The sequence below is a fragment of the Hibiscus syriacus genome, unplaced genomic scaffold (assembly GCF_006381635.1).
Source record: "Hibiscus syriacus cultivar Baekdansim isolate YM2019G1 unplaced genomic scaffold, ASM638163v2 tig00016066_pilon, whole genome shotgun sequence".
Classification (NCBI taxonomy): domain Eukaryota; kingdom Viridiplantae; phylum Streptophyta; class Magnoliopsida; order Malvales; family Malvaceae; genus Hibiscus; species Hibiscus syriacus.
Genome location: NW_024062381.1, coordinates 589,919 through 605,727, shown reverse-complemented (window position 1 = coordinate 605,727; position 15,809 = coordinate 589,919). Strand labels below are relative to the sequence as shown.

At 30.6% G+C, this 15,809-nt stretch overlaps 1 protein-coding gene across 1 annotated transcript; it reads right to left on the bottom strand.

Annotated features, from left to right (window-relative positions):
* Nucleotides 1-2,669: 2,669 nt before the first annotated feature.
* Nucleotides 2,670-4,070, bottom strand: LOC120208248 (F-box protein At5g07610-like). Its single transcript, XM_039207565.1, has one exon. It carries the CDS (start codon nucleotides 4,019-4,021, stop codon nucleotides 2,828-2,830), a length of 1,194 nt encoding a protein of 397 aa, XP_039063496.1. The 5' UTR covers nucleotides 4,022-4,070; the 3' UTR covers nucleotides 2,670-2,827.
* Nucleotides 4,071-15,809: the final 11,739 nt, after the last annotated feature.

Here is a 15,809-nt window from a genome sequence, read left to right as displayed (position 1 = left end):
ATTTATATTGCATTGATGACATTACTTCTTTATTATACTTCTCGACATGCTTATGTTATGAAATGCATTTAATATAGACACTAAGCGTGTTAGTTCGTCTTTTAAAATGTGTTTTCATTCGTAGTCTTAGGTGGAATTCCATGTAGCGTCGTCTTCGAGTCAGAATTCCAACTGATATCTCTTTAAAGTACAACTTGATTTATTGTAGTGATTGTGCATATTCATTGACCATACATTATATTTCTCTCTACAACTCTATTTTGTTAAACTTATTATAATTACTTGGATTGTGTTATTTGAAGCTTAATATTTTATAAATTTAATTCATACTTATTATATATATGATTATTAGGGGTGATTAAACGATTAATTCGACCCCCGACTAAACCGAATTCCCGTTAACCAAATTAATCGAATTTTTTCTTTATTCGTTAACTAAACTAAACATTTTTTGAAAATATTAACTGATTTTTTTATAATTTTTAGTCAGATTAATTTGAGTTTAATAGAGATATTTTTTTTATTTGGGTTAAAAATGATCGGGTCTTAATTCTTAATAGATTTGAGTTTAAAATATGTATTCAATATATATATAATATTTAATATTCTCGATTAATTTGGCTAATTTAGTTAATTAACCAATTTCAATCTGAATCAACCGTTAATAGAATATTAAAAAATATATAAATATTCCCTAATCGACAATTCGATGATCGACCGTTGTAACTAAACTAATTTGATTTAATCGGTTAAAACCAAAACATAAACACTCCTAATAATTGTGTCTTTATAATTGAATAAATAATTTAAAAAATAATTAATTACTTCGATAATGACATGGGATACTTAAATCCTCTAAATTCATACAGAGTCAAATTAGGGTGTTACAAATAGTGTTAATTCTGGAATGATAAATGATTTAACAACTTTTATTCACAGCTCGTTCCATTGATATTCCAAAAATTAATACTTGATATAAACACAATATAAGCAAATAACTAAAAATGTCATGAATATGATTCGGATATTTGAGTATATCAATTCTATGTAAATAATTATCAAGTTATATATATATAGAGAGAGAGGGGTTATATTTGTTTTGCACCAATTTATAGTCATTGGATTTAATTAAAATCTATAACTAATAAATAAATATTTCTTTAACTCACAGTAAAAAGATTTTTTAAGATTACAGTTTAGGATTTAAGTTTAAGGTTTAAGATTTAGGATTTATAGTTTAAGATTTAAAATTTGGGATTTGAAATTTAGAATTTAAGATTTGGGGTTTAAGATAGGGGTTTAGGGTTTTTTTTATTTTAAGTTTAAGGTTTATAATTTAAGATTAGGATAAAAAGATATATTATTTTACTATGAGTTAAAAGATATTCATTTGTGGATTGTAAATTTTAATTAAATATAAGCTACTTATTTATTTAAATCTAATAGCTATAGATTAATTTAAAACTTATTAATTTTACATAATGTAAACTAAAAGATGTTCATTTATGGATTGTAAATTTTAATTAAATATAAGCTACTTATTTATTTAAATCTAATAGATATAGATTAATTTAAAACTTATTAATTTTATATAATGTAAGTGAATCATCTTTTATATATATATATATATATATATATGTAAAACATCTTTAATATGAATTAATATCAAAATCAATAATAAGTAAAATAGTATCTAAAGGGAAATTCCATTTATAGAAGTCAGTCGGTGTATAATAAAATGGCTTAATATAAAAATAAGTGTCTAAATTATATTTAAAATTAACTTTTAATGCGTAAAAAAATTTTGATAAAAATAAGTGACTGATATTTTCTCCGTTACACTTTAAGACACCTACTATTAAAAACCCCGTTAAGTAACATATGTCACGTTTAGATTTTTTTAAAAATATTTTTAAAAAAATATTTTTTTAAAAAATCAAAAAATATAAGCATGACATGTGTAATTTACGTTATTGGATAATTCACATTGGTTAAAAAATTCATTTGCCCAATATGAAAGCCGAATCCCTTTATGATGTCGAAGCCGAATTCCGATTCAGTGAAAAATGAGTTGATAACTGAATTCCTCCGAGCACACCTTCTGAATTGCTAGTAATGGAAGTTTGCATATCAAAACCAACTACCCTGCTCAGCAGGCTCCATCACCGCCAGCCTCAACCATCGTTATCGGTGTTATATGTCATTCCTAGTCACTTATCCTCTCAGGTGAGATGTCCTAAATTTAATCAATTTCCTCTACGGTAGACATAGTGATTTCCTCTACAGTAGACATAGTGGGACTTAAACGAGTTAGATCTATAATATTCTTGAAGCATTATCTATATAGGGCAAGCCTCCTTTCTAGTAAAGGTTAAATGCATACTTAAACTCGGGATGAATCAATACTGATGCAAGCTGCCCAGCATTAGTCCGATCGACTAAACGAACACTAGAAAAAAGGATTTCGTACTGATCTGAATCATAACAGCTATAATTCAAGTGGCGCAGAAGTTTCAGTTGAGAAATGATTTCATCTATAACACATGCTTAGCATGAGATAAATTCCTAGGTTTATACAGAGACAGAATTATCGCCGCAACTCTAGCTTCTCTACCATTTCATCAAACTTAAATTCTCAATGTTCTTCTGTTTCTTCCACAAGAGGTAAAAATTCCTCAGTTATTCCCAAACTCCTATAACTGCAGAAAAGTTTACGCAATCACAATGTTAAGCATACAACATAATAAGTGGATTATTTACTGAATAAAACATGAGAAATTTGGTCCGCATCCGATCAAGCCAGACTTCTAGTTAGAGTGCTAGACACTCATACACAAGAGAGGGTCTCAAAATATTGATAGACTTGAATCCCGATATAATTCAATGGACACCGATTGAGTGTCTCAGGATACTGCTTCAGCTCATAAACATTTAGCAAAATTCCATCCTTCAGGTCATAACAAATTGCTTTATAATCCACAAGAATCACAACTTTAGACTCTTCACCTTCAGATCGGATGACAGATAAAACATGGAATCCATAATAGATATCCACAACAGGCAACCTCAAGTCTGGGAAAGCTTTCATTGTATCATCCAGGTTCAGACAGTATTTAAGGAACCAATGGGAATAATCAGCCGCCATCTCAAAGATATTAAATTTAAAACAAAGTGGCATGTATGTAACTCCAAGATGCAAATGGCCTCGAGACTCCCCAAAATATCGACTATCCTCATCCTCGGACAATTCGGGAGCTTGAAACATAGGAGCCAACATTGGCATTTTCTTTAACACTTTATTCTCCAAATCAAACCGCAAAGATTTCCGACCATTACTATTCCAATGAAAAATCCCATTAAAGAAAACTCCATGGTCAAACCTTATGTACTCGTTGGCTCGAAAGCTAATCCAAGAAGAATCCCATTCATCAGACTTGGATGAATAGATGTACAGACCGAACCTTTTATTTGGAGAAAGCAATTTCCTGACGCAAATGATCTTATAATAGGATGATTTAACAGGATCAAATGCTAAATTAACGGCACGCAAAGAACCCAATTGTGAAACAGGCAATGAAATCATTTTGAATTTACGGGTAGTGGGGTTACAGATGAAATACCTCAACCCTTCATTTATATTGTAATAGAAATGACCCAAGAGCAAGCCATTGCAAGATTGGAGGATCTTGAAGTGAGGGTCGGCAATGAAATCCAAGAGGGGAACTCTGGTTTCAGGGTTTAAGGGAAGGGCAGGTAATTCAAAGGGTGGCCTGTAATAGTTCCCGATGCCTAGGAAGAGAGCTGTTGGGGTCAGAAAGCCTCGGTTTTGGTGGTGAAGGGAGTGGTAATGAGAGAATTGGAGGCTGGAGATGAGGGAACGCCATTGTTGTGAGATGAGTTTGAGTCTGAGGAGATGTTTTGAAGGGATTCTTATGAGGATTTCGGTGAGGAGGTCCTGGTTGTGGGCTATGGTTTCTGCCGAAGAGGATGAAATTGAGGACGAGGGTTTGTGTTTCTTCATGCTCGCAAACCCTAATTCTTCGAGATTTGGGAATTATGCAGCCTGTTACTCTAACACCTTAATCGCTTTATTTAATTGGAGCTTCATGGTCAATCTTATCAATTAAGTCGGTTTTACTAGAAGGGTAAATTATAAGGATAATTCCATTTGTTTTTTTTTCCTGTATGAACGATTTTAGTCACTGATTTAAAAATTAAACGTTTTTAATCCTTTACGTTAACGGTATGTTCTGTTTAAATCATTCGATCATTAATATCCTTTAACCCAACAATGAAAATATTAGATGAAAACAGTTGTTAGAAAATGTTTTCCTCACTTTTCATTGTTTGGTTGAAAGAAAATAGATTGATCAATGTAAAATATTTTACTGGTCAACATAATTTTCATTATATTTTCTGAAAAATAACTTACAGTTTACTTTTTCGTAAGTTATTTTCTAAAATTTTCACTTGAAAGCATAAATACTCAAAATAATATTATTTTATAAATTTAATATTAATATAATATTTAGTATTATTTTAATAAAAATATTAATTATTAACATATTTAAAATATTTTTAATAATATTATTAATAATATAATATAATAATATTATTATTATAATAATAATATTATTACAATAATATACTCAATTATATTATAATAATATATGATACTATTATATTCTTATTTTAATAATATATAATAAATTATTAATAAAAGTTATATTATTTATTAATTTCTTAAAATTAATATTATTGAATTATTAATATTGAATACTTTTATTTATGTACTTAATATTAATATAATAGTCTAATAATATTATAAAAATTCCTTAAAATATATTTATTAATAATTTTAAGAATATTTTTATTTTTATAGATATTCAATATAATTTATCATATTTTTATTTTAATAGAATATACTAGAGTTAATATTTTTATTTATAAAATTATAAAAATAATATTTTAATAATAATATTGACATAAATAGTATTAAATAAATTATTCTAATATTTTAAAATAATCATATTAAGTTTTTATAATAAATAATATTATTTATTATATTTTATATTTACAATAAATAATTTTTAAAAAATTTATCAACTAGTGAAAAATGGTTTACACAACATCTTTCAAACACCATAAATATTTTCTAAAAAATGTTTTTCAGAAGATGTAATTCATTTTACGAAAAACATTTTTTAAAAAATATTTTCAGTGAAACAAACGGGTCCTAAAAAGAAATAACTTTGGATTTACAATCCCCTCCCCCAAAAGAAAACTATTAATTTTTTTAGGCTTTATAATCCATCTCCCATAAAAAAGAAATAACTTTACATGTAGAACCAGATATTACCAATCACTTGAAGAGTAAAGCTAAGAATGTTTTTTATCGACTCCAAAACCATAGCACAAGAGGTGTCTTCAATTAACACTCAAGCAAAACGTGTGAGGCCTATTCTAGGGGAAAATAAATGAAATTTTCCATTGTTTTCTACTGGTTCCAAAACCATAGAGCAAGAGAACGTTAAAACGTCGTCGTCAAGTCAATCAGACTTGATGATGTCGATAGCTTAAAGAAGAAAGAATTAGCAGGTAAATTATATGCACACATAGAATTTAGACATATATTAACCCCTAGATCCAACCTATATATTTCTATAAGATCTAACGGATTATAATAAAAATTTTCAAAATAATTTTCACACTTTAAAAACCATTTATTTAAAAACATGATTATAATGATAAAACTCAAACCATTTAATATAAAACATGGATTAAATTAATAACTAGTGAATAAAATAATTCCATACATCAAAAACCAAATTAAATAAGCCATAAATTAGTATATCAAAATAATAGGCATTTGTCACCAAAATAAAGACAGTTCAGAAGATTAAACATTGCAATAAAAATTACTGTACAGAATATGTCGTTCCTCCAAGTGTCAGGTTTGGTTTCTAACCAAAATATCTGAAAGGAGAAACGAAAGAGGAGTGAGGTAAGGAGCTCAGTGTATTTCACTATGTGCAATATAAAACATATAGAAGAATTCAAAAAATAGTTCAGTAAAGTACTATAAAAATATTAGTGAAGTTTATTTAAAACAAATATCTACCCTCCACCCGTACACCATATGAAATATCTCAGAACAGACATCCATAAAGACTTATCCTAGACCCCTATGATATAGGAGTCCAATATGAAAGATCAGAACAAAAAAGAATTACCAGCTAGCTAAACCTCAGAGTCTCCAGACACCTACTCAGACAGTACCAAAAAAATAGTTTCAGATAATACCAGTAAAATCAGGATATCATAAAACAAACATTTTATAAAAATCTAGTGAACATATATCAGACAAATCAGAAACTTCATATCAGTAAAACAGAACTCGGGAAAATTAGTAAACAAAATCATATGCATAGTTCAGATATGTATATATATATATATATATATATATATATTAAAAATAGATGAATACAGCACACAAGGAACACACCTCGCGAAACAGGTCGATTAGGGTGGTCTACTGAACACTGGTCTCGCTATGATAAAAAGCAATACACGATCTTAAAGCAAATCAAAATAAGGTTACTATTGGAGTAATGAATTGAATAGATTATTTAACAGAGTTTCAAAACCATACAAGAAATCACAGCTCACACGGTCAGACAAATCGAGAAGAGCTGGGTTGAACAGTCGTACGATCTAGCGAATCACAAGTACCTACCATAACCAAATTCATAAATCAGCCTTTGTCATTTTCCTTATTTTCCTTAACCAATTTAATTAAAATAATTATAAAATTTTAGGTTAGAAGGTCAATTTAGAGGTTTTCTGATTAGAATTTGAAGAAACGCACTATAAATTCAAACTCAATACGACGAAAAATATAAATATACCTTTTTTTTATTATTTTTGTCAAAGTTAATGTCAACGTGGTCAAAATCAAAGTGTTTGATCAACGATCAACGTGTCCTGATCAACGGATTAACTCGATCTGAATTGACTCAGCTTCCGGAAGGCTCGGATGACTAGATGAGAACGAGGCCTACGCACACTGGTGGCGCGTGCGACGATGATAAGGTTGGTTTCAAACGGTCGATTTTTCCTCATTAAATTACTCGCCAAAACAAACAATATCAGATAAAAAATTAACCCGAAACTGAATGAAACAAATGAAAATAGAATCGAAGGCTTACTAAACGACGATCGGTGAATAAGCGACGGTGAAGCGATGATACAGCCTGGGTTTTGGTTGGAACGGAATGAGGAACCTGATGTTGGTGGCGGTGAGATGAACGGGCTCAGGTTTGGCGCAAAAACACGTAGACAACGACGACTTGAGGTTTTCCGACGAACCTTCACTGGGTTCTTCACGGCGAACGGTGGGGCCAATCGAAGCTAGAGTGGCCAGGTTTCGATCAGGCTTGGACGGTGGTCACATTGGTGGCGAAGGCGCAATCCATGGACACCTACGGTAGCTGGAATCGAAAGGTGACATAAACGAGTTTTGATCTTTTCTAGGCTCTCCAAGCTGATCAACTGTGATTTACGGTGAATAGGCAAAGGGGTTTTAATCGGGGAATGACATCGGTCACGAAGGTGGGGGTGGTGACGGTCACGGTGGCTGGACGACGGTGAGTCAAGCTTTGACGGTGATGGTTTACCTCTGATTTACGGATTTAGTTTTCCATGATTTTCATTCGAATCTGACGATAAGGATAAGTTTTGGGGAGTTAAAATTCCAACTAGATGGGGTCGTTCTGCGGTGCGGCGCCTAAAAAACGGCTAATATACGGCGTGACCGGTTAAACAAGTGACCGGTTAAAATTTAGACCGGTTATGTTATATTATTTAACCGGAAATATTATAAAGTACAATAACATACTAGGTAGCGCTTATATAATGTAATAGGTAGCGCTTATATTTACCTATTTTATAAGTAAACCAGTATATTTATACCGATAGCATTGCAAATTTACCTATTACATTATATTATATTGAAAGTGTCCATACTTTTTATAAAAAGGATCGATACTTTAACAGTGTTTCATGTTTTCCACCTACAATATTGATTTAATAATTTCATTTGCACAAAAAATTATTTGATTGTTTTGATATTTTATAAAATATTATTTAGAATTTTTAATTTAATAATAATATATACCGTAACGTAAAAATAAATCATTAGACGCCTATAATTACTAAATTAATATCTTAAAACTCACTCAAAAGATAACCTTAAATTAATGTTTTCCACAGTGAAAAAAGTATGGACACTTTTATAAAAAGGATAGACACTTTACAATATAACCATTACCTATTACATTATATAAACGATACCTATTACATTATATAAGGGCTACCTATTACATCATATGTTTACCTATTATATTGAAAGTGTCCATACTTTTTATAAAAAGGATCGATACTTTTTTTAAAACTTATGTAATTTATGTTTCAATTTTTTTAACAGTGTTTCATGTTTTCCACTACAATATTGATTTAATAATTTCATTTGCACAAAAAATTATTTGATTGTTTTGATATTTTATAAAATATTATTTAGAATTTTTAATTTAATAATAATATATACCGTAACGTAAAAAATAAATCATTAGACGCCTATAATTACTAAATTAATATCTTAAAACTCACTCAAAAGATAACCTTAAATTAATGTTTTCCACAGTGAAAAAAGTATGGACACTTTTATAAAAAGGATAGACACTTTACAATATAACCATTACCTATTACATTATATAAACGATACCTATTACATTATATAAGGGCTACCTATTACATCATATGTTTACCTATTATATTGAAAGTGTCCATACTTTTTATAAAAAGGATCGATACTTTTTTTAAAACTTATGTAATTTATGTTTCAATTTTTTTAACAGTGTTTCATGTAGGCAAGGACACCATTGAGATCAAAAATTAAAAGTTTTCTTGAAGGCGGCGTTGCAGACACGATATACTTGTTTGGATCATCATCTTCATCATCATCGTCATCATCATCATCATCGTCATCTTCATCGTCAGCTTCATCTTCTGCGACCGATTGGTTGTCCACATCTGTTAAAAGAAAATAAAATAAAGTTCAGAACGTGTAAATGTTAAGAAACATAGATAATGAATTACCTAACTCGTTTGATGTCGTTGACGTAATTCGTTACGCAACATGGAGACTTCACGTTGCAATGATGAAATATCGGATCGCATTCCACTCACAAGGGAATCAATATGCTCCCGAAAATTGACCATGTATTCCATCACGGTCTTAATTGTGACATCCTCTGCAACTGTTGCTTCTTCCATCATTGCGTCTCCACTTGGTTGCTCTTCTTCATGGCCAACGGGGTCCATTTCCTCCCTCTCTTGATCTAATCCGACCTCCTTGACACGCTTCCAACCGAGTTTTTCAACAAAATCATATCCCGCTTTTTTAATAAATACCATGTCAATCTTGCGGGTTAATCGAACAGGGGCGTCATGCGAAAAATCAACTTCCTTCTTCTTCAACAGATGGGTGATGACACATCCATATGGTAGTGTAGTTGAAATTGTTGCTCCCTTTGTGACCATATATACAATTGTATTAATATGAGTTTTGCAATGTGTGGAGCCGTTTTGGATTTATACTTTGCTATCCACCAATAATCGCTGTCTCGAAGCGTTGAATGTTTTCCCCCACTAGGCCGGATATACCATGTGAGCATTTTGTGAAACACTCTCGACTCTACATCGAGGTGAATTGGGCTATTTCTAGTAACCCGTTTAATTGTAGACCAATCTACACCATTTTCATCTGAATCCCCTGTATTCGCTACACCTAAACCCTCCGCAATAGACTCTGGAGATATATATATCCTTCCCCATGACATGTGTATTAATCCTATTATATTAGTCTTATTAGGCTCGTGCTGTAAGGAAGCATTGTTGTAGAAGACTCTAACTAGGTTGGGATAATATCTTGGTTCTACACCAAGGAATTCAAGCCAACCCCAAGATGTAAATGTGGATTTAAAACTAAATGCATATTTATCATCAAACAAGAAACCCAGGTCAATGACACGTTCGGGACGAATCTTCCTTACTTTAAAACTCGTCTGCCATCTTTGTTTCTCCATGTCGGATCTAAAGTTCAGAGTTTCGAAGGACCTGATTTCCTCAGAAGAATCGTTTGTTACAGAAGGAGGTGGTTGAGAAGAACTGGGTTGAGAAGAGCTTTGAGAAAGACCTCGCTTCTGACGCTGACGTTTTGGAGCCATTTTGGTTGGATGCTACCCCTATTACAATGGAACACAAACACATTCAGGATAAAAACTCCAATATAGAAATCAATCAAACCCATAAAATATCGATAAATTTACCTGAATATCTGATCGTCACTTATGATAACGTAGAAGGAAGAAAGAGGAGAGGAAGATCTGCCTGCTTGCATTTATGTTTAGGGTTTCTCGATTAAGAGTACTATAAACGGTGGAAAACACTTGATATTTAAATTAGTATCGACACAAAATATATTAGTGTCGACACATTATTTAGACATATTCTCTCATAAACCGGTATAATTGTACCGGTTAGATTAAAAATTACATATTACATTATACTTTTGGGTTCGATGATTTTGGGATCGACACTTTTTATATATGGATCGACACTTTATTGATTCACCTTGTAAAAATTCATTCTGGAAAAAAAATATCGACACAAACTATATTAGTGTCGACACATTATTTAGACTTATTCTCTCATAAAACCGGTATAATGTACCGGTTAGATTAAAAAATTACATATTACATTATACTTTTGGGTTCGATGATTTTGGGATCGACACTTTTTTATATATGGATCGACACTTTATGGGTGCACCTTGTTTTTAATTCATTCTGGGAAAAAATATCGACACAAACTATATTAGTGTCGACACATTATTTAGACTTATTCTCTCATAAAACCGGTATAATTGTACCGGTTAGATTGAAAAATTACATATTACATTATACTTTTGGGTTCGATGATTTTGGGATCGACACTTTTTATATATGGATCGACACTTTATTGATGCACCTTGTAAAAATTCATTCTGGAAAAAAATATCGACACAAACTATATTAGTGTCGACACATTATTTAGACTTATTCTCTCATAAAACCGGTATAATTGTACCGGTTAGATTGAAAAATTACATATTACATTATACTTTTGGGTTCGATGATTTTGGGATCGACACTTTTTTATATATGGATCGACACTTTATGGGTGCACCTTGTTTTAATTCATTCTGGGAAAAAATATCGACACAAACTATATTAGTGTCGACACATTATTTAGACTTATTCTCTCATAAAACCGGTATAATTGTACCGGTTAGATTGAAAAATTACATATTACATTATACTTTTGGGTTCGATGATTTTGGGATCGACACTTTTTTATATATGGATCGACACTTTATGGGTGCACCTGTTTTTAATTCATTCTGGGAAAAAAATATCGACACAAACTATATTAGTGTCGACACATTATTTAGACTTATTCTCTCATAAAACCGGTATAATTGTACCGGTTAGATTAAAAAATTACATATTACATTATACTTTTGGGTTCGATGATTTTGGGATCGACACTTTTTTATATATGGATCGACACTTTATTGATGCACCTTGTAAAATTCATTCTGGAAAAAAAATATCGACACAAACTATATTAGTATCGACATGACCCTTAATGTGTATAAGAAACATGTACAACATACTGCTAACTTTTCTCTCATTCATAATTATATTCACATAAAAAAATATAAATCGTATACAAAATTATAAATCGTATACAAAATTATAAATCTTATACAAAATTAACTCGACATTTACATCATGCATCCTTTTGTTATTCTTATGTAATATTGCGGCTTTTGTTATCTCCTGTCTTCGTTCATTTTGATTGTGGCTTACGAGATCATTTAATACTCGCGATCGATCCCAGTCTCCAACAACCTATATTCAAATTGTCAGAACGTTAAGTATTGTCAACTACAGCATTCAATCTACGACTTTTAACAATTTTACCACAAACAATTTTTTCTATCCACTTACAAAATCACCAGTTGCCCCTGTAGAACCGATCGATTCCATCCACATCATCACATACATGCCGCAATCATATCTGTTACAAAATTTGAAAACCACACATGTCAATTATGATGAATACTGCATAAATTAAGCTTTCTATTTGTGATAACATCTCATACCCATTCAATTGCTTATTCTTCTTATGCTCCACAAATTTGAAGTTTTTCAAGGGATACTTTCCTAGAGATCCACATGACTCAACCCAAATGCGTTTCTTATTATAAGAATCTAATATTTTAATCTGCATTAAAATAGAAGAAGTTATGCACCAAAAAAATTATGCATTATAATTTACATAATGTCCTTTCATACATACATACATACCAATCTCTTAGCATCCTTCACTCTCTGTTTAGCTGCTTCAGTTGTAAACATACTATCATATATTGTTACAACATGATCTACCATATCCAACACCAACAGATACCAGTGTGAATTATGGTAGTTTATTGTGATCATTATCTGCAACAAATTTCACACCCAATTTGACAAAATTCAACATTCTATATCCGAAAACATCATTTGCAATTGGTATGGTGTCTTACCTTCTCACAGTCCGTGAATTTCACATAGTTATCCAATATGACACCCCAGAAGGTAGAAATATTCTCAACACTTTCTTTATTGTTGGCTTCCAACGCCTGTTGCTGTAATTACGCAACAAACATTATTAATTTACCGTCTATAACACTACTTTTCAATATTTATTAATTTAACTCACCACTAAGAGGTATGGAAGGTAGCCAATCCTCCGGTGTGACTGTGTGATGTAAGGTTCCTTTTCAGCATCACTCATTGAATTCCATTTGGACCTCACATCTTTTTTCACCTAATATTAAACATAAACGTTTCTTAATCAATACATTAACACTAAATACTAATACTACTCAATGTCAATTTCATTTTACATACCGAACCGCTCTGTGTGCCATCTCCCTTCATCCTTTTGCATTCGGCCATACTGTTAACATTTAAAATTTGTAATCAATTTAAAGTTTATCGATACTTTAATCCAATTACCATTTCAACAATAATAACAAAAAGACATTGATACTTACTAGAAGTACATATATCCACCCTTTGGTTGCTTTCGAGTCTCGGCCTCAATTTCAAAGTCATCTGCTCCACCAACAATTTTCCAACCCATTGACTCCATTTTTCCTTCATATATCAGTTTACGCAAATCAAATTATTTTGTTACATACACTTTTCAATATACAAATATAGATAACTACTCTTGTGGTAAAACGGTTTTCTTCAAAAGAATTTGAATGGCCACACCAAAATGTGTCGGCACATTTATACAACCTATAATATCATTTTCTACCTATAATATTTAATAAAAGTATCGACATTTATCGTTTTCCTTGAATATCTATTTCTACCTGCAATCGGTCCCAAATGCTTCCTTACTCCAAACCCCAAACAACACATAAAAAACCCTATCGCGATTACTGTAATAATAAAAAATTAGGGTTTCGACAACATACTTTTCGATTCGACTGCAACAACAAACAAACAAACTTCGCTTTAGAAACGCCTTCTGAAATGCAGCAACAATTACTCTTCGATTTCAAAACTCGTCCGTTCTATCTATTTTCAGAGGATATTTAGCTTATATTTTCATCGGATATGTTATTTATATTTAATCGATACAAATACAAAAGTGTCGATACTTTTATGTCAGGTGTCGATACTTTCGAAAGGATAATTACCTATTTCTTTGAAAGTGTCGATAATTTATTACACGTACTTACGAAAGTATCGACACTTTCAATATATCCGGTATCATTTTACCGTTTTTTATCATTTTGATACCGGTTTTATCATATTTTTACCTGTTATATCGTTGTGGATCGATATTTTTTTTTAAAGTATCGACACATTATAGGCGCTATAACTGCTTCTCTTTTAAATTCACAAAGTGTCGATCCTTATATAACGTATCGACACTTTTAATTTTACCGGTTTTATCATTTTGTTACCGGTTTTATCATAATTTTACCTGGTATATCGTTTTGGATCGATATATTTCTTAAAAGTATCGACACTTTTTAGGATTTAAAACTGCTTTTAAAGTTATGTAATTTATGTTTCAATTTATTTAATAGTGTTTTATGTTTTCCACCTACAATATTAATTAATAATTTAATTTACACAAAATTTTATTTGATTGTTTTGATATTTTATAAAATATTATTTAGAATTTAAATTTAACAATATTAACCAAATATAATAATAAATATGTTTTCAACAGTGAAATAAGTATGGACACTTTTATAAAAATGATATATACTTTTTTGAAAGTTATGTAATTTATGTTTCAATTTTTTTAATAGTGTTTCATGTTTTCCACCTACAATATTAATTTAATAATTTCATTTACACAAAAAATTATTTGATTGTTTTGATATTTTATAAAATATTATTTAGATTTTAAATTTAACAATATTAACTAAAGATAATAATAAATATATTTTCACAGTGAAATAAGTATGGACACTTTTATAAAAAGGATAGATAATTTACAATATAACAGGTAAAAATATGACAAAACCAGATTCATTATGACAAAACCGGTAAAATTTACTTGATATGTTAAAAGTATGGACACTTTTATAAAAAGGATAGATACTTACCGATAACCAAAGTTTACCGGTTACCAAATTTTTTAATAGTTTTTCATATTTTCTACCTAAAACATTATTAGTTGTCAACATAATAGGTACCGCTAAACCGAATTTATTAAATACATTTTAATGTATCCGGTAATGCTGTATATTAGCCGTATATTAACCCGCCTTTCCTGAGACATTCCCAACTAGATGGCCTAAGAAATATTTCAAGCATTTCTTGTTAGAAACATAGGCCTAGCCTAATGGCTAGAAGATGGCACACCCATCCCCTATTGTCCCGAGTTTTAAGTCCATGAGTTTTTTTAAAATTCGAATTGGCTCTGAAATTTATAACAAAGTGTTAAAATATACTCGTAATTAACTGAGATAATTATTAATATTAATCTATAAATTTCGGGGTGTGACATATATGTTTTCAAAGACAAAGTAATCAGATTTCTTTTGTTTCTTTCCAGTATTTTCGTTGGGCTGCTATGAATATGAACTGATAACAGCAATGCTTCTCCTTCAAACATATGCAAACTTTCAATGGTGTGTGTATATATAGAGATAAACGTAGAATTTTATGTTGGGAGCAAACTTAAAATTTTAAAATTTTATGGACGAAAATAGATTTTTAATAGAAAATATATATTAAAGAATTTAAAATATATAATAATTTTAAAATTTCAGATGATGATAACCCTACCTACCTGCCCCTTCCGTCCATCACTGTACATATATATGCGTGTTGTTTTATAATTTGCGTTCACTTAATCCTCCATTTTTTTTTATAATTACACTTAAATTTTATCTTCTCTTTGACCATTCTTTCAGGGTTTCATAGAGACACATGGAAGTGCAAAAAGTGGAGATAACGAGTTGATACAAATTCACGATAAGAAACTACACTCGGAGCGGTCTTGTTCTGCAACAATTTCATCGGACAGTAGATATTTATGTCCATCAAAACCCCACCAAGAAAAAAATTACCGTTCTCGAAGAAGAAGACAGACAAGAGCAGACCCTCGAGCTGTTTCCACTT